This window comes from Salmo salar, chromosome ssa02 (genome assembly GCF_905237065.1).
Source record: "Salmo salar chromosome ssa02, Ssal_v3.1, whole genome shotgun sequence".
Classification (NCBI taxonomy): Eukaryota; Metazoa; Chordata; class Actinopteri; order Salmoniformes; family Salmonidae; genus Salmo; species Salmo salar.
Genome location: NC_059443.1, coordinates 24,352,382 through 24,375,925, shown reverse-complemented (window position 1 = coordinate 24,375,925; position 23,544 = coordinate 24,352,382). Strand labels below are relative to the sequence as shown.

Below are 23,544 nucleotides of genomic sequence, written 5' to 3'. Positions count from 1 at the left end.
GGTGGGAGAGAGAAAAAGATGGAGGGAGGTGAGAGAGAGAGAAAGATAGATGGGGCAGAGAGGGAGAAAGATAGAGAAAGATAGAGGGCAGAGAGAGAAAGATAGAGGGAGGTGAGTGAGAGAAAGAGAGAGGGAGGTGAGAGAGAGAAAGATAGAGGGAGGTGAGAGAGAGATATAGAGGGAGGAGAGCGAGATAAATAAAGATAGAGGGAGGTAAAAGAGAGAAAGATAGAGAGAGGTGAGTGAGAGAAAGATATAGGGAGGTGAGTGAGAGAAAGATAGAGGGAGGTGAGAGAGAAGATAGAGGGAGGTGAGAGAGAGAAAGATAGAGGGAGATGAGAGAGAGAAAGATAGAGGGAGGTGAGAGAGAGAAAGATAGAGGGAGGTGAGAGAGAGAAAGATGGGTAGAGGGAAAAAGATGGAGGGAGGAGAGAGAGAAAGATAGAGGGAGCAGAGAGAGAAAGATAGAGGGTGAAGAGAGAAAGATAGCGGGACGTGAGAGAAAGATAGAGGGAGGTAGAGAGAGAGAAAGATAGAGGGAGGTAAGAGAGAGAAAGATAGAGGGAGCAGAGAGAGAGAAAGATAGAGGGAGGTGAGAGAGAGAGAGAGAGAGAGAGAGAGAGAGAGAGAGAAAGATAGAGGGAGGTGAGATAAAGACATAGGGAGATGAGAGTTAGATATATGGAAAGAGAGAGACAAATAGAGGGAGGTGAGGGGGGAGAAAGAAAGGGTGGTGGGAGATAGAAAAAATGGAGGGAGGTGAGAGAGAGAAAGATAGAGAAAGATAGAGGAAGGTGACAGAGAGATATAGAGGGAGGAGAGCGAGAGAAAGAAAGATAGAGGGAGGTGAGATAGAGATAGAGGGAGATGAGAGAGAAGATAGAGGGAGGTGAGAGAGAGAAAGATAGAGGGAGATGAGAGAGAGAAAGATAGAGGGAGGTGAGAGAGAGAAAGATAGAGGGAGGTGAGAGAGAGAAAGATGGGTAGAGGGAAAAAGATGGAGGGAGGAGAGAGAGAAAGATAGAGGGAGCAGAGAGAGAAAGATAGAGGGTGAAGAGAGAAAGATAGCGGGACGTGAGAGAGAGATAGAGGGAGGTAGAGAGAGAGAAAGATAGAGGGAGGTAAGAGAGAGAAAGATAGAGGGAGCAGAGAGAGAGAAAGATAGAGAGAGAGAGAGAGAGAGAGAGAGAGAGAAAGATAGAGGGAGGTGAGATAAAGACATAGGGAGATGAGAGTTAGATATATGGAAAGAGAGAGACAAATAGAGGGAGGTGAGGGGGGAGAAAGAAAGGGTGGTGGGAGATAGAAAAAATGGAGGGAGGTGAGAGAGAGAAAGATAGAGAAAGATAGAGGAAGGTGACAGAGAGATATAGAGGGAGGAGAGCGAGAGAAAGAAAGATAGAGGGAGGTGAGATAGAGATAGAGGGAGATGAGAGAGAAGATAGAGGGAGGTGAGAGAGAGAAAGATAGAGGGAGGTGAGTGAGAGAATGATAGAGGGAGGTGAGTGAGAGAATGATAGAGGGAGGTGAGTGAGAGAAAGATAGAGGGAGGTGAGAGAGAAGATAGAGGGAGATGGGAGAGAAGATAGAGGGAGGTTAGAGAGAGAAAGATAGAGGGAGGTGAGAGAGAGAAAGATAGAGGGAGGTGAGAGAGAGAAAGATAGAGGGAGGTGAGAGAGAGAAAGATAGAGGGAAGTGAGAGAGAGAAAGATAGAGGGAGGTGAGAGAAAGATGGAGGGAGGTGAGAGAAAGAGAGAGGGAGGTAAGAGAGAGGGAGGTGAGAGAGAAAGATAGAGGGAGGTGAGAGAGAGAGAATGACAGAGGGAGGTGTGAGAGAAAGATGGAGGGAGGCGAGAGAGAGAGAAAGAAAACAAGGAGGTGAGTGAGAGAAAGATTTCGGGAGATTAGAGTGAGAGAGAAGATGGGTAGAGGGAGAAAGATGGAGGGAGGAGAGAGGGAGAAAGATAGAGAGAGAGAAAGATAGAGAGAGAGAAAGATTGGTGGAGGTGAGAGAGAGAAAGATAGATGATGCGGAGAAAGAGAAAGATGGAGGGTGGCGAGAGAGTGAAAGATAGAGGGAGGTTAGAGAGAGAAAGATAGATGGGGCAGAGAGAGAGATAGAGGGAGGTGAGAGAGAGAAAGATAGAGGGAAGTGAGAGAGAGAAAGATAGAGGGAGGTGAGAGAAAGATAGAGGGAGGTGAGAGAAAGATAGAGGGAGGTGAGAGAGAAGATAGAGGGAGGTGAGAGAGAGAAAGATAGAGGGAGGTGAGAGAGAGAAAGATAGAGGGAGGTGGGAGAGAGAGAGAAAGATAGAGGGAGGTAAGAGAGAGAAAGAAAACAGGGAGGTGAGTGAGAGAAAGATTTCGGGAGATTAGAGTGAGAGAGAAAGATGGGTAGAGGGAGAAAGATGGAGGGAGGAGAGAGGGAGAAAGATATAGAGAGAGAAAGATAGAGAGAGAGAAAGATTGGTGGAGGTGAGAGAGAGAAAGATAGATGGTGCGGAGAAAGAGAAAGATGGAGGGTGGCGAGAGAGTGAAAGATAGAGGGAGGTTAGAGAGAGAAAGATAGATGGGGCAGAGAGAGAGATAGAGGGAGGTGAGAGAGAGAAAGATAGAGGGAAGTGAGAGAGAGAAAGATAGAGGGAGGTGAGAGAAAGATAGAGGGAGGTGAGAGAAAGATAGAGGGAGGTGAGAGAGAAGATAGAGGGAGGTGAGAGAGAGAAAGATAGAGGGAGGTGAGAGAGAGAAAGATAGAGGGAGGTGGGAGAGAGAGAGAAAGATAGAGGGAGGTAAGAGAGAGAAAGAAAACAGGGAGGTGAGTGAGAGAAAGATTTCGGGAGATTAGAGTGAGAGAGAAAGATGGGTAGAGGGAGAAAGATGGAGGGAGGAGAGAGGGAGAAAGATAGAGAGAGAGAAAGATAGAGAGAGAGAAAGATTGGTGGAGGTGAGAGAGAGAAAGATAGATGGTGCGGAGAAAGAGAAAGATGGAGGGTGGCGAGAGAGTGAAAGATAGAGGGAGGTTAGAGAGAGAAAGATAGATGGGGCAGAGAGAGAAGATAGAGGGAGGTGAGAGAGAGAAAGATAGAGGGAGCAGTGAGAGAGAGAAAGATAGAGGGAGGAGTGAGAGAAAGATAGAGGGAGGTGAGAGAAAGATAGAGGGAGGTGAGAGAGAAGATAGAGGGAGGTGAGAGAGAGAAAGATAGAGGGAGGAGGGAGAGAGAGAGAAAGATAGAGGGAGGTAAGAGAGAGAAAGAAAACAGGGAGGTGAGTGAGAGAAAGATTTCGGGAGATTAGAGTGAGAGAGAAAGATGGGTAGAGGGAGAAAGATGGAGGGAGGAGAGAGGGAGAAAGATAGAGAGAGAAAGATAGAGAGAGAGAAAGATTGGTGGAGGTGAGAGAGAAAGATAGATGGTGCGGAGAAAGAGAAAGATAGCGGGAGGCGAGAGAGAGAAAGATAGATGGGGCAGAGAGAGAGAAAGATAGAGGGAGGTGAGAGAGAGAAAGATGGAGGGAGGAAAGAGAGAGAAAGATAGAGGGAGCAGAGAGAGAGAAAGATAGAGGGAGGTGGGAGAGAGAGAGAAAGATAGAGGGAGGTAAGAGAGAGAAAGATAGAGGGAGGTAAGAGAGAGAAAGATAGAGGGAGGTAAGAGAGAGAAAGATAGAGGGAGGTGAGAGAGAGAAAGATAGAGGGAGGTGGGAGAGAGAGAGAAAGATAGAGGGAGGTAAGAGAGAGAAAGATAGAGGGAGGTAAGAGAGAGAAAGATAGAGGGAGGTAAGAGAGAGAAAGATAGAGGGAGCAGAGAGAGAGAAAGATTGGTGGAGGTGAGAGAGAAAGATAGATGGTGCGGAGAAAGAGAAAGATAGCGGGAGGCGAGAGAGAAAGATAGATGGGGCAGAGAGAGAGAAAGATAGAGGGAGGTGAGAGAGAGAAAGATGGAGGGAGGAAAGAGAGAGAAAGATAGAGGGAGCAGAGAGAGAGAAAGATAGAGGGAGCAGAGAGAGAGAAAGATAGAGGGAGCAGAGAGAGAGAAAGATAGAGGGAGCAGAGAGAGAGAAAGATAGATGGGGCAGAGAGAGAGACAGATAGAGGGAGGTGAGAGAGAGAAAGATGGAGGGAGGAAAGAGAGAGAAAGATAGAGGGAGCAGAGAGAGAGAAAGATAGAGGGAGGTGAGAGAGAGACAGATAGAGGGAGGTGAGAGAGAGACAGATAGAGGGAGGTGGGAGAGAGAGAGAAAGATAGAGGGAGGTAAGAGAGAGAAAGATAGAGGGAGGTAAGAGAGAGAAAGATAGAGGGAGGTGAGAGAGAGAAAGATAGAGGGAGGTGGGAGAGAGAGAGAAAGATAGAGGGAGGTAAGAGAGAGAAAGATAGAGGGAGGTAAGATAGAGGGAGGTAAGAGAGAGAAAGATAGAGGGAGCAGAGAGAGAGAAAGATAGAGGGAGGTGAGAGAGAGACAGATAGAGGGAGGTGAGAGAGAGAAAGATAGAGGGAGGTGGGAGAGAGAGAGAGAAAGATAGAGGGAGGTAAGAGAGAGAAAGATAGAGGGAGGTAAGAGAGAGAAAGATAGAGGGAGGTGAGAGAGAGAAAGATAGAGGGAGGTGGGAGAGAGAGAGAAACATAGAGGGAGGTAAGAGAGAGAAAGATAGAGGGAGCAGAGAGAGAGAAAGATAGAGGGAGCAGAGAGAGAGAAAGATAGAGGGAGCAGAGAGAGAGAAAGATAGAGGGAGGTGAGATAAAGACATAGGGAGATGAGAGAGAGATATATGGAGAGAGGAGAGAGAGAGACAAATAGAGGGAGGTGAGTGAGAGAAAGATAGAGGGAGGTGGGAGAGAGATATAGAGGGTGGAGAGCGAGAGAAAGAAAGATAGAGGGAGGTGAGATAGAGATAGAGGGAGGTGAGAGAGAAAGATAATGGGAGGTTAGAGAGAGAAAGATAGAGGGAGGAAAGAGGGAGAAAGATATAGAGAGAAAGATAGAGGGGGGTGAGAGATAGAGATAGATAGAGGGAGCTGAGAGAGAGAAAGTTATAGAGAGATGATAGAGAGAGAAAGATGGAGGGAGGAGAGAGGGTGAAATATGGAGGAAGGAGAGAGGGAGAAAGATAGAGGGAGGTGAGAGACAGAGAAAGATAGATGGGGTTGAGAGAGAGAAAGATAGAGGAAGGTGAGAGAGCGAGAGAGATATATGGAGGTGGGAGAGAGAGAAAGATTGAGGTAGGTGAGAGAGTGACGTGAGAGAGAGATAGGAAGATCACGTCAATGTTATTAAATGTCTGCTGTTTATTTTTATAGTCAGACTGCAGCTGTGGTCTATCTGTGATACCATGACCTTGCATGTGAATGAGCGAGGGAGTGAGAGATACATTGATGACAGAGAGATAGAAACAGAGGGAACACACAGCAGTGTGTGAGAGAGAGAACGAGGAGTGTGTCTCTTGTCTGTGACCCGTATCAGCCCACAGCAACCGAGGTCACAGTGGAATAATCCACACAGGGATGTTTACCATTGCCCTAATTGGAGGTTTGTGTGTGTGTGTGTGTGTGTGTGTGTGTGTGTGTGTGTGTGTGTGTGTGTGTGTGTGTGTGTGTGTGTGTGTGTGTGTGTGTGTGTGTGTGTGTGTGTGTGTGTGTGTGTGTGTGTGTGTGTACACGTGCATTTTTGTGCATGCACTGCGTACATATGTGTGTCTGTGTTACTGTAGTTACAGTAAATGAATGGCACTTGTCTCTCTCAGGGTGACGTGAGCTTGGCACCTCGAGCTCTTCCTGTCTGTGTCTGTGTCAAGGCTCTGAGTGTTTCCGTCCTGTGATTGGTTCAGGAAGGGGATACCAAATGATTTCCAGTCATCCAAATACATGTGTATACCTAGAAATGTCTGTCTGACTGCACTGGAACTATATATATATATATATATATATATATATATATACTGTGCATATATTCATGTAAACAGCTGTGCTTATTTGAATTCCGGTAATATACTGTAGAAAAAGTGTGAATAGTGGACTTGCGTTTTGTAAAGCTCTGATCTGAGAATATAACTCCTCCTTCCTCAGTCGCTCCAGAGATGCCAGAGGTCACTGGATCCAACCAGGCCATATCTGTAGGAGACTCCTCCACACAGGTTGGTTTCAACTGTCCTGGAAACTTCCATTGTCCTCTAATGTTCTTCCATTGTCCTCTAATGTTCTTCCATTGTCCTCCAATGTTCTTCCATTGTCCTCCAATGTTCTTCCATTGTCCTCTAATGTTCTTCCATTGTTCTCTAATGTTCTTCCATTGTCCTCCAATGTTCTTCCATTGTCCTCTAATGTTCTTCCATTGTTCTCTAATGTTCTTCCATTGTTCTCTAATGTTCTTCCATTGTCCTCCAATGTTCTTCCATTGTCCTCCAATGTTCTTCCATTGTCCTCTGTTCTTCCATTGTCTTCCAATGTTCTTCCATTGTCCTCCAATGTTCTTCCATTGTCCTCTAATGTTATTATGTTCTTCCATTGTCCTCTAATGTTCTTCCATTGTCCTTTAATGTTCTTCCATTGTCCTCCAATGGTCTTCCATTGTCCTTTAATGTTCTTCCATTGTCCTCCAATGTTCTTCCATTGTCCTCCAATGTTCTTCCATTGTCCTCTGTTCTTCCATTGTCTTCCAATGTTCTTCCATTGTCTTCCAATGTTCTTCCATTGTCCTCCAATGTTCTTCCATTGTCCTCTAATGTTCTTATGTTCTTCCATTGTCCTCTAATGTTCTTCCATTGTCCTCTAATGTTCTTCCATTGTCCTCCAATATTCTTCCATTGTCCTCTAATGTTCTTCCATTGTCCTCCAATGTTCTTCCATTGTCCTCCAATGTTCTTCCATTGTCCTCTGTTCTTCCATTGTCTTCCAATGTTCTTCCATTGTCTTCCAATGTTCTTCCATTGTCCTCTAATGTTCTTATGTTCTTCCATTGTCCTCCAATATTCTTCCATTGTCCTCTAATGTTCTTCCATTGTCCTCCAGTTGCTGAGTATCTTTTCCCTCCTCTGTGTGTGTGTGTGTGTGTGTGTGTGTGTGTGTGTGTGTGTGTGTGTGTGTGTGTGTGTGTGTGTGTGTGTGTGTGTGTGTGTGTGTGTGTGTGTGTGTGTGTGTGTGTGTGTGTATCAGGTGGGCCAGTGTGTGAGCCATAACGGTCACCCCCAGCCCAGGATCATCTGGTTCCAGGACTCCAAGCCTCTGCCTGAGGTCAAGGACAACAAAGAGAGTGAGTATACACTACCTCTACTTACTACTACTACTACTACTACTACTACTAATATTACTACTACACTGTAAACAAAAATAAGCTAGTTGTTTCAACTATTTATTATTAAGTAACTGGTTACACAGCCTTTTTTTTGTTTACTCAACTTTTCAGTCTAAAATATAATTGTTGACCCAAACTTGTGAAAACGTAGGCAAAAACTTAGTCAACTTAAAATGATGTGTTTTCTCAACTTGTCTGGTGTGTTGATTCAACTAGAACTGGTTCTCTGTTCATCTTACCTAAAAAGTACCACTTACACACACCGTGCTTTTAACATGTTTTCAACTTACATATTTGACACATGTTGTCATACAGGATTACATTATACATGTTCATGTATACAGTAATTATTATTCAATTTCCTTACCTGGGATTTGACCTCACAACCTCTTGGTTCAGGGCATTCTGATCTTCCTGCTGCGCCACCATGTAAAACAAAACCCAGCTATGGGACATGTTACTTATTAATAATTAGTTGAAACAACTAGATTTATTTTTGTGTCCGCTTCATATGTATATACTGTATTCTAGTCAAGGCCGTCCTATTTAACTATTGCTGTACACATTCTATTCTACAATATGTATTCTACAGACATATTACATATTCTATCGATATGCTGTCCATAATGTCTATATATACCATCATATATTCCATTCCTCTACTTTTGAAATTGTTGTGTATTGTTGTGTACTGTTAGATATTACTGCACTGTTGGAGCTAGGAACACAAGCATTTCGCTACACCCACAATAACATCTGTTACAGTTGAAGTCATATACCTGAGCCAAATACATTTAAACTCAGTTTTTCACAATTCCTGACTTTTAATCCTAGTAAAAATGTCCTGTCTTAGGTCAGTTAGGATCACCACTTTATTTTAAGAATGTGACATGTCAGAATAATAGTAGAGAGAATGATTTATTTCAGCTTTTATTTCTTTCATCACATTCCCAGTGGGTCAGAAGCTTACATACACTCAATTAGTATTTGGTAGCATTGCCTTTAAATTGTTTAACTTGGGTCAAACATTTCGGGTAGCCTCACACAAGCTTCCCACAATAAGTTGGGTGAATTTTGGCCCATTCCTCCTGACAGAGCTGGTGTAACTGAGTCAGGTTTGTAGGCCTCCTTGCTCGCACACGCCTTTTCAGTTCTGCCCACAAATGTTCTGTAGGGTTGAGGTCAGGGCTTTGTGATGGCCACTCCAATACCTTGACTTTGTTGTCCTTAAGCCATTTTGCCACAACTTTGGAAGTATGCTTGGGGTCATTGTCCATTTGGAAGACCCATTTGCGACCAAGCTTTAACTTCCCGACTGATGTCTTGAGATGTTGCTTCAATATATCCACATAATTTTCCTTATCATGATGCCATCTATTTTGTGAGGTGCACCAGTCCCTCCTGCAGCAAAGCACCCCCCACAACATGATGCTGCCACCCCCGTGCTTCACGGTTGGGATGGTGTTCTTGACTTGCAAGCCTCCCCCTTTTTCCTCCAAACATAATGATGGTCATTATGGCCAAACAGTTCTATTTTTGTTTCATCAGACCAGAGGACATTTCTCCAAAAAGTTTGATCTTTGTCCCCATGTGCAGTTGCAAACCGTAGTCTGGCTTTTTTATGGCGGTTTTGGAGCAGTGGCTTCTTCCTTGCTGAGCGGCCTTTCAGGTTATGTCGATATAGGACTCGTTTTACTGTGGATATAGATACTTTTGTTCCATGTTTCCTCCAGCATCGTCACAAGATCCTTTGCTGTTGTTCTGAGATTGATTTGCACTTTTCACACCAAAGTACGTTCATCTCTAGGAGACAGAACGCATCTCCTTGCTGAGCGGTATGACTGCTGCGTAGTCCCATGGTGGTTATACTTGTATAGTATTGTTTGTACAGATGAGCATGGTACCTTCAGGCGTTTGGAAATTGCTCCCAAGGATGAACCAGACTTGTGGAGGTCTCCAAAAAATTTTCTGAGGTCTTGGCTGATTTCTTTAGATTTTCCCATGATGTCAAGCAAAGAGGCACTGAGTTTGAAGGTGGGCCTTGAAATACATCCACAGGTGCACCTCCAATTGACTCAAATTATGTCAATTAGCCCATCAGAAGCTTCTAAAGCCATGACATCAATTCCTGGAATTTTCCAAGCTGTTTAACTTCATTAGGGTAGGGGGCACTATTTTCACCTCCGGATGAAAAGCATGCCCAAAGTAAACTGCCTGCTACTCAGGCCCAGAAGCTAGGATATACATATAATTTGTCGATTTCTATAGAAAACACTCTACAGTTTCTAAAACTGTTAAAATAATGTCTGTGAGTATAACAGAACTGAAATGGCAGGCGAAAACCTGAGGAAAATCCATCCAAAAAGTGCCATTACTTTGAAATGGCTGTTTTTCCAATGAAAGCCTATCCACCATTTAAAGGGATAGGACCCAGATTCCATTTCCTATGGCTTCCACTACTTGTGAACAGTCTTTAGACATTGTTTCAGGCTTTTATTCAGAAAAATTAGGGAGAATGACAACATTGAGTGAGTGGACCCTGGGATGTCCTCAGAGCTGGTTACTGCACACGACCGAGAGCACGCCTTTCTTGTTTTCCTTTTATATTGACGAAGCTTTTGTCCGGTTGAAATATTATCGATTATTTAGGCTAAAAACAACCTGAGGATTGATTGTAAACATCGTTTGACATGTTTCTACTAACTTTACGGATACTATTTGGAATTTTTGTCTGCCTCTTGTGACTGCATTTGAGCCATTGGATTACTGAACAAAACGCGCCAACAAGAGATTTTTGGATATAAAGAGGGACTTTATCGAACAAAACAAACATTTATTGTGTAACATGGAGTCTTGTGAGTGCAACCATACGAAGATCATCAAAGGTAAGTGATTCATTTTATTGGTATTTCTGACTTTCGTGACTAATCTACTTGGCTGGTAACTGTACATGATGTTTTGTGTGCTGAGCGCTGTCCTCAGATAATCGCATGGTTTGCTTTTGCCGTAAAGCCTTTTTGAAATCTGACACGGCGGCTGAATTAACAAGAAGTTAAGCTTTATTTTGATGTATAACACATTTTCAAGAATGTTAAATATTTGAATTGAGTATTTTTGAATTTCGCGCTTTGCAATTTCACTGGATGTTGGCCAGGTGAGACGCTACCGTCCCACACCCCCTAGAGAGGTTAAAGGCACAGTCAACTTAGTGTATGTAAACTTCTGACCCACTGGAATTGTGATACAGTGAATTATAAGTGAAATAATCTGTCTGTAAACAATTGTTGGAAAAATTACTTGTGTCATGCACAAGTAGATGTCCTAACCAACTTGCCAAAACTATAGTTTGTTAACAAGAAATTTGTGGAGTGGTTGAAAAACGAGTTTTAATGACTCCAACCTAAGTGTATGTAAACTTTCGACTTCAACTGTAATGTATGTAAACTTCAGAGAGAAGTTTACATACAGTTAGGTTGGAGTCATTAGAGTCACAACTGCATATCCTGGGAATAAATTCTGTCTCATTCTAGTCAGCTGCTTCTGTTCTACCTCTCTCTCTCCCCCTCCAGAGGTGTACATGGTGCCGTCAGTGGTAAAGGAAGCATCAGGTCTGTTCACCATCACCAGCACCCTGATGATGCAGCCCCAGAAGGCTGACAAGGACAGCGTGTTCCACTGCACCGTGGAGTACAGCATGCCCAACGACATAATCAAACAGATCGACTCTGACACCTTCTCCCTCACCCTCAACTGTGAGTGGTTGTCTGTCTGTATCTGTCTCCTCACTCTCTCTCATTCTTGCTCCCTCCTACTCTCTCTTTTTCTGTCTCTCTGTCTGTCTGCCTTACTCTTTTCTTTCTCTCTGTGCTCTCTGTCCATCATCCTATTATTGTTATGTCAGAAACTGCAGTCCTGAGATCAGCCTGTCATTCATCAACCTTTTGAACTCTCCTGTCACGTCCTGACCCTTGTAAGAGGTCATTTTCCATAGTAGAGTGGTCAGGGCGTGACAGGGGGGTGTTTTGGGTGGTTTTGGTTTTCTGTGTCTATGTGGGTTTTCTAGATTTCTATTCTATGTTTTAGTTTTCTATGTTTGGACAGGTATGGTTTCCAATCAGAGGCAGCTGTCTAGCGTTGTCTCTGATTGGAAGCCATACTTAGGCAGCCTGTTTTTCATGTGTGGGTGTGGGTAGTTGTTTTCCGTTTTGGCAAGTGTCCTGACGGAACTGTTGTCGGTCGTTTTGTTGTTTTGTTGAAGTGTATTCATTAAAAAGTTAATATGAGCAATATACACGCTGCGCCTTGGTCTCCTTTAGACGACCCTTGTTACATCTCCCACTCCCTCTGCCTCCCTCCCTCTCTCTCTCTCTCTCTCTCTCTCTCTCTCCCTCACTCACTCACTCACTCACTCACTCACTCACTCACTCACTCACTCACTCACTCACTCACTCACTCACTCACTCACTCACTCACTCACTCACTCACTCACTCACTCACTCACTCACTCACTCACTCACTCACTCACTCACTCACTCACTCACTCACTCCCTCCCTCTCCCACGCCATCCCTCCCCCTCTCTCTCTCGCCCTCACTCTTATCCAGATCCCTCTGAGACAGCGACCTTTGTCCTGGCGAACACTGAGCCAATCAGAGAAGGTGACGAGGTGAAGATGATGTGTGAGACAGACGGAAACCCTCAGCCTGAGTTTGATTTCTCCAAGGATGTAAGGACCAGCACACATGTACTGCATTTCAGGCTATACAGCAGTGCAGCTATACACAAACCCTACAGTACTGCCATAGTCCAACCTGTTCATCTCTTAAATCATTGAATAATTTCTCACTCTCTCTTTCAATCCCCCCCTCTCTCCACCCCTCTCTCGCTCCCTCTTTCTTGCTCTCTCTCATGCTCAGGGGATAAACATTAAGGAAGGAGTTGCAGGGGGACTTTTGACTCTGAAGTCCGTCAAGCGTTCGGATGCTGGGGTGTACAAATGTATGGCCACCGACTTTGATAATCTGGATGCTGATCTTAATGGAGAAGTCACTATCTCTGTCCACTGTGAGTATCCGTCCATCCTCCTGTCTCCCCTGAGGTGGTACGCTTTTGATCCCAGAACATAATCCATTTTAAAGGATTCTCTCTCTCTTCACCACCCTCTTTCTCTCTCCCTCCTCCCCCTCTTTCTTCGTATCCCTCTTTTCTCTGGCTCTCAGACATTGACCCAATGAGTGTGAGGCCTGCCGGTCCATTGTCGACCATGACGGGAGACATGGTGGAGCTGCAGTGTAAGACCAAGGCCTCAGACACACACACCGTCCAGTGGAAGAAGGCAAGTCCACCTCTCCCTGCTTCCTCCCTGTGTTACTACTAGTCCACCTCTCCCTGCTTCCTCACCTGTGTTACTACCAGTCCACCTCTCCCTGCTTCCTCACTTGTTTCCAGCCCTCTCCCTGTGTTACTACCAGTCCACCTCTCCCTGCTTCCTCACTGTGTTACTACTAGTCCACCTCTCCCTGCTTCCTCCCTGTGTTACTACTAGTCCACCTCTCCCTGTGTTACTACCAGTCCACCTCTCCCTGCTTCCTCCCTGTGTTACTACCAGTCCACCTCTCCCTGCTTCCTCCCTGTGTTACTACCAGTCCACCTCTCCCTGCTTCCTCCCTGTGTTACTACCAGTCCACCTCTCCCTGCTTCCTCCCTGTGTTACTACCAGTCCACCTCTCCCTGTGTTACTACCAGTCCACCTCTCCCTGCTTCCTCCCTGTGTTACTACCAGTCCACCTCACCCTGCTTCCTCCCTGTGTTACTACCAGTCCACCTCTCCCTGTGTTACTACCAGTCCACCTCTCCTTGTGTTACTACCAGTCCACCTCTCCCTGTGTTACTACCAGTCCACCTCTCCCTGCTTCCTCCCTGTGTTACTACCAGTCCACCTCTCCCTGTGTTACTACCAGTCCACCTCTCCCTGTGTTACTACCAGTCCACCTCTCCCTGCTTCCTCCCTGTGTTACTACCAGTCCACCTCTCCCTGTGTTACTACCAGTCCACCTCTCCCTGTGTTACTACCAGTCCACCTCTCCTTGTGTTACTACCAGTCCACCTCTCCCTGTGTTACTACCAGTCCACCTCTCTCTGCTTCCTCCCTGTGTTACTACCAGTTCACCTCTCTCTGCTTCCTCCCTGTGTTACTACCAGTTCACCTCTCCCTGTGTTACTACCAGTCCAACTCTCCCTGTGTTTCTACCAGTCCACCTATCTCTTCTTCCTCCGTGTGTTACTACCAGTTCACCTCTCCCTGTGTTACTACCAGTCCACCTCTCCCTGTGTTACTACCAGTCCACCTCTCCCTGTGTTACTACCAGTCCACCTCTCCCTGTGTTACTACCAGTCCACCTCTCCCTGTGTTACTACCAGTCCACCTATCTCTGCTTCCTCCCTGTGTTACTACCAGTCCACCTCTCCCTGTGTTACTACCAGTCCACCTCTCCCTGTGTTACTACCAGTCCATCTCTCCCTGTGTTACTACCAGTCCACCTCTCCCTGTGTTACTACCAGTCCACCTCTCCCTGTGTTACTACCAGTCCACCTCTCACTGTGTTACTACCAGTCCACCTCTCCCTGTGTTACTACCAGTCCACCTCTCCCTGTGTTACTACCAGTCCACCTCTCCCTGTGTTACTACCAGTCCACCTCTCCCTGTGTTACTACCAGTCCACCTCTCTCTGTGTTACTACCAGTCCACCTCTCCCTGTGTTACTACCAGTCCACCTCTCCCTGTGTTACTACCAGTCCACCTCTCCCTGTGTTACTACCAGTCCACCTCTCCCTGTGTTACTACCAGTCCACCTCTCCCTGTGTTACTACCAGTCCACCTCTCTCTGTGTTACTACCAGTCCACCTCTCCCTGTGTTACTACCAGTCCACCTCTCCCTGTGTTACTACCAGTCCACCTCTCTCTGTGTTACTACCAGTCCACCTCTCCCTGTGTTACTACCAGTCCACCTCTCCCTGTGTTACTACCAGTCCACCTCTCCCTGTGTTACTACCAGTCCACCTCTCTCTGTGTTACTACCAGTCCACCTCTCCCTGTGTTACTACCAGTCCACATCTCCCTGTGTTACTACCAGTCCACCTCTCCCTGTATTACTACCAGTCCACCTCTCCCTGTGTTACTACCAGTCCACCTCTCCCTGTGTTACTACCAGTCCACCTCTCCCTGCTTCCTCTCTGTGTTACTACCAGTCCACCTCTCCCTGTGTTACTACCAGTCCACCTCTCCCTGTGTTTCTACCAGTCCACCTCTCCCTGCTTCCTCCCTGTGTTACTACCAGTCCACCTCTCCTTGTGTTACTACCAGTCCATCTCTCCTTGTGTTACTACCAGTCCACCTCTCTCTGCTTCCTCCTTGTTTTACTACCAGTCCACCTCTCTCTGCTTCTTCCCTGTGTTACTACCAGTCCACCTCTCCCTGCTTCCTCCCTGTGTTACTACCAGTCCACCTCTCCCTGCTTCCTCCCTGTGTTACTACCAGTCCACCTCTCTCTGCTTCCTCCCTGTGTTACTACCAGTCCACCTCTCCCTGTGTTACTACCAGTCCACCTCTCCCTGCTTCCTCTCTGTGTTACTACCAGTCCACCTCTCCTTGTGTTACTACCAGTCCACCTCTCCTTGTGTTACTACCAGTCCACCTCTCCCTGCTTCCTCCCTGTGTTACTACCAGTCCACCTCTCCCTGCTTCCTCCCTGTGTTACTACCAGTCCACCTCTCCCTGCTTCCTCCTTGTTTTACTACCAGTCCACCTCTCCCTGTTGTGAACTTGTTACTGGGTACGGAATGTGGTTGTACTGAGCAGGACTGAGTTTTTGTGAGAAACCGGAGAGGGCATGGAAGAACAAGAGATAAAGAATTTGAGTGTGTGTGTGTCCAACTGTCCCCCAATCTCATACCTGTGTGTGTTCAACAGGGCTCCACGGTGCTGTCCCAGACTGGTGTCTTGTCTCTGAAGTCAGTGACATTCGCTGAAGCTGGCGAGTACTCCTGTGTGGGCGCAGTGCCCTCTGTGCTCGGACTCACCTCCAAGACCAGCGTCAATCTCACCGTCTCAGGTACACAGAAACACACACACACAACACAACACACACACACACACACACACACACACACACACACACACACACACACACACACACACACACACACACACACACACACACACACACACACGTAAAGGAAGTGGTGATGTAACAGTATATCATAAGACTCAGATGGAGTAAAGGAAGTGGTGATGGAACAGTATATCATAAGACTCAGATGGAGTAAAGGAAGTGGTGATGGAACAGTATATCATAAGGCTCAGATGGAGTAAAGGAAGTGGTGATGTAACAGTATATCATAAGACTCAGATGGAGTAAAGGAAGTGGTGATGGAACAGTATATCATAAGACTCAGATGGAGTAAAGGAAGTGGTGATGGAACAGTATATCATAAGGCTCAGATGGAGTAAAGGAAGTGGTGATGGTACAGTATATCATAAGACTCAGATGGAGTAAAGGAAGTGGTGATGGAACAGTATATCATAAGACTCAGATGGAGTAAAGGAAGTGGTGATGGTACAGTATATCATAAGGCTCAGATGGAGTAAAGGAAGTGGTGATGGAACAGTATATCATAAGACTCAGATGGAGTAAAGGAAGTGGTGATGGAACAGTATATCATAAGGCTCAGATGGAGTAAAGGAAGTGGTGATGGAACAGTATATCATAAGGCTCAGATGGAGTAAAGGAAGTGGTGATGGAACAGTATATCATAAGGCTCAGATGGAGTAAAGGAAGTGGTGATGGTACAGTATATCATAAGACTCAGATGGAGTAAAGGAAGTGGTGATGGTACAGTATATCATAAGACTCAGATGGAGTAAAGGAAGTGGTGATGGTACAGTATATGTCTTCCTGTGGTGGATTTCAATTATTATTTTATTTCCTGCCATTCTCTCTCCCACTTTCTTCCCAATATATATCTCTCTGCACCTCCCTACCCTCCTCCATCACCCCTCTCTACCTTTCTCCCTCGTCCCTCTCTCCTCCCCCTCTACCTCTACTCCTCTCCCTCCCTGTCTCTTTACCTCTCTCTCTCTTCTCTCCCTCCCTCTCTCCTCTCTCCCTCCCTCTCTCTAGGTAAACCTGAGATTGATGCAGCTGTTGATGGAATGGTGGAGAAGGAGGGAGACATGGTGACTCTGTCCTGCTCTGCTCACGGACACCCTGCCCCACAGTTCACCTGGACACCCTCAGGAAAGGAAGTGAGTGTGTGTGCGTGTGTGTGCGCATCTGTGCATTGTGTGCGTTGACAAAGCTTCGTGGAGTTATGTTATGAGCTCCCAGAACAACTCCTCTAATTTATTGCCATCTCTTAACCCATCTTGTCACCCCCCCCCTCTCGCCCCTCCTCTCTCAGTCGGTGTCGGTGAAGGGTAACAAGGTGGTCAGTATGGTCATGCTGGAGGCCAGTGCTGCGGTCCTGAAGGATGGGGTCACCTGCGAGGCCAGTAACGACCACGGCGCAGCCTCCCTAGCCTTCAAAGTAACCACCAAACAAGGTCAGTGCGGCCCTCCACTTCTCTTAACGTTTTTATCTCTCTCTCTCTCTCTCTCTCTCTCTCTCTCTCTCTCTCTCAGTCTAACCCTGTTCCTCTCCTTTCTTCTCCCTGCAGCCGACGATCCCAACGCAGCCAATGATGCAGGCAGAGGTAGACACTTATCCGTCTTCTCCCTCCTCCTTTCCTCCCTGCTGTCAGGACTCTGTGTTGTATATAGCCTGTAGTACTTCACCCTTCCTCCCAGCACTCTACTCTACTGTACATTGTATATTTCTCTATTACTACTGAACACTGTGGATATTGTATATTGTGTTTTGTTTGTCATCTTTGTATGATGTCTGTCCTATACATCTTTGTATGATGTCTGTCCTATATTTTGTGGATGCTGCGACTTTTCTCTCCCCTGGGGGGGTAATAAAGGATGATATTCTATTCTATCCTCTTCCACTCTCTTCTTTTCTTTTCTCGCCGTGTCTTTGTCACTTCTTTTTCCCACTGCGTTCTTCTCTTTCACTCTTTTTCCTCCCTGTGCTGTGCTTGTCAGTTGCTGTGGGCTTGTGAGTAGCTGTAACTAGAGAATGTGTTGTGGTGTTTGTGTTTGTACACTAGTATGTGTGTTGTTGGTGGTTAGTGGGTGCACATAGTGGTGCGGTGTGTGTTGTTGCTTTGCTATGCAGTGGGTCTGAGCAACTGTCTTTCTTTCAATATGCTGCTCAAAGGGAACCATGTGCTTAAAACAGGTCTGTACAAATACCTCTGTGTGTATGTGTGTTACATTGTGTGTATGTGATACAGAGAGAGAAAAGGTGTGTTTGTGAAAATGTGTGTGTGTGTAGGCCCACCTCTTAGTGTGTGTGTGTAGGCCCCACCACACTATTGTCATCTGAATCTCAAAGCTGAACAAACCTCCCCCTCCCCTTTCCCCCTTTCCTCATCTCCCCTCCACCCATCCAATGTTCTCCTCCCCACCCATCACATTTCCGCTCCTCCACAACCCTCACGTCCCTCTCACCTCTTCCATTACCCACCCCTACCCCTCCACTCCATCCCCTCTCCTGCCTCCATCGCTGTCCCTCCCTCTTCAACCCTTCTCCCCCTTATCCCTCCTCACCTCCCACCCCCTCCTCCCTACCTCTTTCTCCTCTCACCTCACCCCATCCATCCCCTCTAACCTCACTTGCCATCCAACCTCTCCCTTCTCCACCTCTCCCCCCATGCCTTCATCTCTCCCTCCATCTCGCCGTGCCCCTAGCTGATAAGCAGCAGGGTGGCTCCAGTGGCGTGGTGATAGCCGTGGTGGTGTGTGTCCTAATGCTGCTGCTGCTGGTGGCACTCCTCTACTTCCTCAACAAGAAGGGCAAGCTGCCCTGCAGCAAGAAGGACGAGAAGGAAGTGTAAGTAACAGGAGGGAGGTTAGGGTGGAGGAGAGGAGAGGAGAGGAGGGGAGGGAGTGAGGAGGGGTGTTGAAACTGTTTCTAAAGAAAGGCATTGTGATCATTGGAGTATAGACTCCCTGTTCTCTTTACTGTATTTTACCTCCCTCTGCTAACCCTCTACCTTTTCTCTCTCCGTCTGTCTGTTCATGTTCTCTCCTTCTATCAACCTATCTCTCTCTCTCCCTCTCTCTCGATGCTATCCCTCTCTCTCTCTCTGCCTCTTCTGTGTGTCTCTCCTGCAGGGCAAGTGGGGATGTGAATAATGACATTGTGGTGGAGATGAAGACAGAAAAGGCCAATGAAGAAGCTGGCCTCCTGAACAAGCCAGCAGCACAGCAGGTCAGAAGGCAGGGCTCACTGGCAGGACGGTAGTGGTAGGAGAAGAGGGGATTGGTTTATATGTTCAAATGCACAGTTCTTACATCAGAATAGGGTGATTCCTTATTAAACTAGAACAAAACAATTTTCACAAAATGAAATCCATAGAAGTGTCCTTAGGAGGAAGGATTGCTGACATATATTTGACATTTGTATCTTAATGCATAATTGAGACATAATTAATTGAAGTTGGAATACTTGTGACATTTTGACCTTACCCAGGCTTCCTTTCAGATTCCATGATGTTTCATCTGTAGGTGCTACAAAGCAAAAGTTGGTGTTGTTAGGTTCTAATTCTCAGAGTAAATAACTCAACGGACAATAGATAAGCTTAACCAAGTTCAATTCTTCCCAAAGGGTCCATACAGCTGTAATTCAGACAAAAACGTGTTTCCACCATCACACGTATATATACTCCAATTTAGACACTGCTCCTTCTCTCCAATCCTTACATGTTATATGGTTTGACAGGAAGACGGTAATAGGGTAATAAACCATCATTTATCTCTTCAGGGGATCTGACCTGACCTCAACCCCTCATTCGCCTAATCCACAGATGTTCATCCGCTTCCCCTACAGCAATCATGTGACTTCCTCCTGTCCACCCAACACATTCCAAAGCCATCTGACTCCTACAGATAACCATTAACCTCTGATATAAAACCAGTCTCTATCACTCCTCATACACTATACTTCTGAGTATAACGATGTTCCAAGTTTAACCCAGAATCTAACAGTGTCATATAAAGCTTTACCGCTTGCTCTGTAATATGAGTTGTATTCTTATTGCAATAGCAATTTTCTTACATTCATTTATTTATATACAAATATATGAACATGAATATTGAAATATACAAATATCACAACTCTAAAAGTAACAGAGATCCCACTCTAGAACTGTAATATTCCGTAGAGTATATTATGTTCAACAATATATTGAACAATGTGCCAAATCTAAAAATATATATTTTCCATAGTCATGTTTGTATTTTTCAATATTAATACATTTTTGTAAGAAATGTGTTATTAAAATCAAAATGCTACTCATAATACAAAGCAAGCGGTAAAGCTTTATCTTTCTTTAACACCTACAAATGAAACATTATCAACTTAAAGTAAGGCCAAAATGTTGCAAAATTATGACTTTAATGACTTATTTATCAATTATGCTTTCAGATACAAATGTCAAATATATGTCAATCATTCCTCCAAATGACCCTTCTATGGATTAAATGTTGTGACAATTTTTGTTTTGTTCTAGTTTCATGAGGAATCACCCAATAGCTATTCATGAGGAGAGGAGATCAGGAAACCAAAGCATTGGCATAGAATAGCATCTGGGATTGGCTGGAATCATTACAGCTACAGTGTCATCATGAATATGACCTCAGTTATAGACAACCATTCTTCATAGGAATAACCAGTATAAAAATGAACTGTGTAATGACTTATATCAGGGTTCCCCACGTTTTCTGAGCAAAAAATCATATATATATAGTACCAGTCAGAAGTTTGGACACACCTACTCATTCCAGGGTTTTTCTTTATTTCTACTATTTTCTACATTGTAGAATAATAGTGAAGACATCAAAACTATGAAATAACACATATGGAATCATGAAGTAACCAGAAAAGTGTTAAACAAATCAAAATATATTTTCGATTTTCGATTCATGAGGTAGTCACCTGGAATGACTTTCAATTAACAGGTGTGCCTTGTTAAAAGTACATTTTGGAATTTCTTTCCTTAATGCATTTGAGCCAATCAGTTGTGTTGTGACAAGGTAGGGGTGGTATACAGAAGATTGCCCTATTTAGTAAAATACCAAGTCCATATTATGGCAAGAACAGCTCAAATAAGCAAAGAGAAACGACAGTCCATCATTACTTTAAGACATGAAGGAAAAATATATTTTGATTTTTTTAACACTTTTTTTAGTTACTACATGATTCCATAAGTGTTATTTCATAGTTTTGATGTCTCCACTATTATTCTACAATGTAGAAAATAATAAAAATAAAGAAAAACCTTGGAATGAGTAGTGGTGTCCAAACTTTTGACTGGTACTGTAAATTATATTTTATTTTTGCGGGGGGGCAATAAAAGACTGGAAAAATGCCAGGAAATCACCTCCAAGTCATTTTTATTTAAGAAATCTGTTCCCAAGTATTCCCATGCATAATAGAGAGACACGTGATCGTATACAAATGTAAGAAAGGTTTGACATTATTATGTTTTAGTCAAACATTATATCTGTTTGCTTCTTGAGGTCAATAAGCAGTCTTCAAATGATTTGTAATTATGTTCCAGCCCCCCGACCATCCGCTCAATAAAAAATCATCCCGCGGTTGATTCTAGTTGATTATCCCTGACTTATATAATATCACATGATGTTGTATTGACTCAAAGGATTTACTGGTGCTTTGTGTTGTCTTCCACAGTGAGGAACAGAGGAGAATATGACACAAGAAGACAGAAAGAGAGGGATGAAGGGATGGATGAAAAACGACAGCAGGGCTTGTTTTATTTTTGATAGAGGGAGAAATCGGACTGAGGGAGAAAAGACGGTGGAATGGGAGGGTGTTTTTGTAGGGATGGGGGGTAACCATGGGGGGGTATTTAAACATGAGACCTAATACATCACTGGACATCAACTGACTTCATCATGACATTATCAGAGCATTATCCCTGTCCACCAATCACAACTCTTGGTTGACTCCCATGCAGAATAGAGCTGCACAGTAAACATGTGTCCAACGTGACTCTAGCCACAGTAACCCTTTTCTACCCCAATCCAAACACAAAATGCCATTAAGTCACTGCATGTTGCAGGAGTGTGTGTGCGTTCGTGTGTGTGTGTGTTTGTGAGTGTGTGTTTGTGGGTGCTGTATTGCATTGTGTATCTGAGCTGTGCTTTGTTCTTCGTTCAGTCAGTGTAGAACTGGATGTGTCTGTTCTGTGTGGAGTCTGCATCTAGCCCATTCTGGTGGACATGGGAAAACACAAACTGTCATCCTACTGTATTCATCACTACGCTGATTATTGTGTAACTCTGAATTCTATCCCGTAACATAGAGATCGTGCCTACTGTTACATAAAACGTAAGGATCATATTCTATGCCCAAGACGATGACCAGCAGCATATTAGGCACAATACTTCAGATGTACTTTCTGACAAACCTTTTTGGTCGACCAGGGCAAGCCAGGCCCACTTATACAAGTCAAAAGTCATTCCAACCTAAATCCACTCCGGCCTTCTGATAAGAGCCTATAGTACTGTATATAATTCTAGACTGTTCTAAGCTGGAGGAACATACCCCTATCTCCCTGTTTGCTTTGGTCCTGGCCAGAGTCCTCTCTTTACAGGATGACATGAAATAGAAGACTCTAGTCCCTGTGTATCAATTCATTGTTTAGTTTTTCATTTAAAATCTAAGTCTATTCATTTATTCAAATTCCTTTCAGCTGTTACCTTAGCAACAGCCGAGACAATTTCTAACTTCCTGATCTCTTCCTGTGTAAATGTTTTTTTTTGTTCTCAAACCAAAAAGCAACAAAAACGACAAGCTATTCGGTGTACAAATTATTTTCACAATGTTGACGAAATACATATTATGTATCAGGTCATTTGTTTTCTTCTTTTTGTTTCTCTGTCTCGGCAAACGGAATACTGTATAACCTGTCAATCAAATGGAGGCTTACTGTATACGTGAGGTGAATCTGAATGAATCTGTGTGTTTTCTGTGTCGTTAGTCCTGACCCTGCTACAGCTCTCGCCGTATTTCATAGCCTACTGTCCTTCTCTGACCAAAGCCATTTTCAGAAACACAACACTCCCTGTTACGCTCAGCTCACCCAATTATTATCCCCTAGCTCTGGAAAATTGGAGTAATCTGGCAAAATGGGGAACGTTTTTGTCCTCCGTTGACAATCTGAAATCTCTGCCAGCTGCACTAGCATTTCCTTCAGCACAGATTGGCTTTGCAGGCTGGATGGGTTAGCAACACAGGGAGCACAGATTCACCTACGAACGTCACAGACACAGGTTAGTCACAGCTTGATGAGGGAGAGAGGGAGGGGAACAGGGGAGGTGAGAGGGGGTAGAGTGTGGGGGTGAGGTGGGAGGGGAGAGGGTGTACGTGATGTTCATTTTTTTAACCAAAATAAGTTGAAGAGTTATTGAGTGTCCTAGTGGGGGTGTTCCAATGTTTTGGTGCGCATTTGGTGTCTGTCTCTCTCTGCCTCACACGCTTTTTTGATACTACCCGTATTGGCAGCACAAAGATATATGATAGCTGGTTGCAGTGTCCTCTATCATAGGTATACACTGGAAAAAACGGCCTTGTGAACAGGTCACTATAACCACTATCGCTTTTTCTGGGAATCATTTGGTTTTTCCAATGGTGTTTATATGTCTACTGATTTAAGACATCTATATTTCCGTAACTTAATGACTGTTCTGACTCCTGTGAAGTTAGGGGGGGACCAACAGGTGCATATCTTCAACTTTGGAACGCTTGGTTTTATTTGTAAAAAAAAAGATATAAAGTGATATAAAAAAAAGTGGTTTCTTTTCTTTAAAGAAAAGGGGGATTGTTGTACTTCAGAACTACTGAGTTGTGGCTTGTGTTGTTCTGTGGCTTGTCCGCTGGTTCTGAGAGAAAAGAGAAAGGTTTGAATTAGGATTCTTGTCTTGTTATACATATGTGAGTGCTTTTTTCTCTTCCTGGTATACTGTATATTTGGTGGTACGCTGTTCTGTTGTGAGCTCTGTACTGTGTTCTTGTGTGTTCTTATTGAACTGTGTAGAATTTATAACAAATGAAAACCCACAAAAAAACAACCACA

The 23,544-nt window shown here is 44.6% G+C and overlaps 1 protein-coding gene across 2 annotated transcripts in view; it reads left to right on the top strand.

Annotated features, from left to right (window-relative positions):
• bcam (basal cell adhesion molecule (Lutheran blood group)) overlaps positions 1-23,544 on the top strand; it is a 99,025-nt gene extending 75,481 nt beyond the window's left edge. The window contains exons 4-17 of one of the 2 annotated variants that reach the window (XM_045713016.1): positions 6,057-6,124; positions 7,143-7,239; positions 10,851-11,033; positions 11,885-12,006; positions 12,197-12,344; positions 12,500-12,615; positions 15,250-15,391; positions 16,460-16,584; positions 16,740-16,881; positions 16,996-17,031; positions 17,601-17,621; positions 18,134-18,275; positions 18,560-18,656; positions 21,138-23,544. In XM_045713016.1, coding sequence (XP_045568972.1) covers positions 6,057-6,124; positions 7,143-7,239; positions 10,851-11,033; positions 11,885-12,006; positions 12,197-12,344; positions 12,500-12,615; positions 15,250-15,391; positions 16,460-16,584; positions 16,740-16,881; positions 16,996-17,031; positions 17,601-17,621; positions 18,134-18,275; positions 18,560-18,656; positions 21,138-21,140 — 1,442 coding nt within the window. In that variant the 3' untranslated portion in view covers positions 21,141-23,544. The remainder of the gene's footprint in view (positions 1-6,056; positions 6,125-7,142; positions 7,240-10,850; positions 11,034-11,884; positions 12,007-12,196; positions 12,345-12,499; positions 12,616-15,249; positions 15,392-16,459; positions 16,585-16,739; positions 16,882-16,995; positions 17,032-17,600; positions 17,622-18,133; positions 18,276-18,559; positions 18,657-21,137) is intronic. The other variant, XM_045713017.1, reaches the window with a different exon arrangement.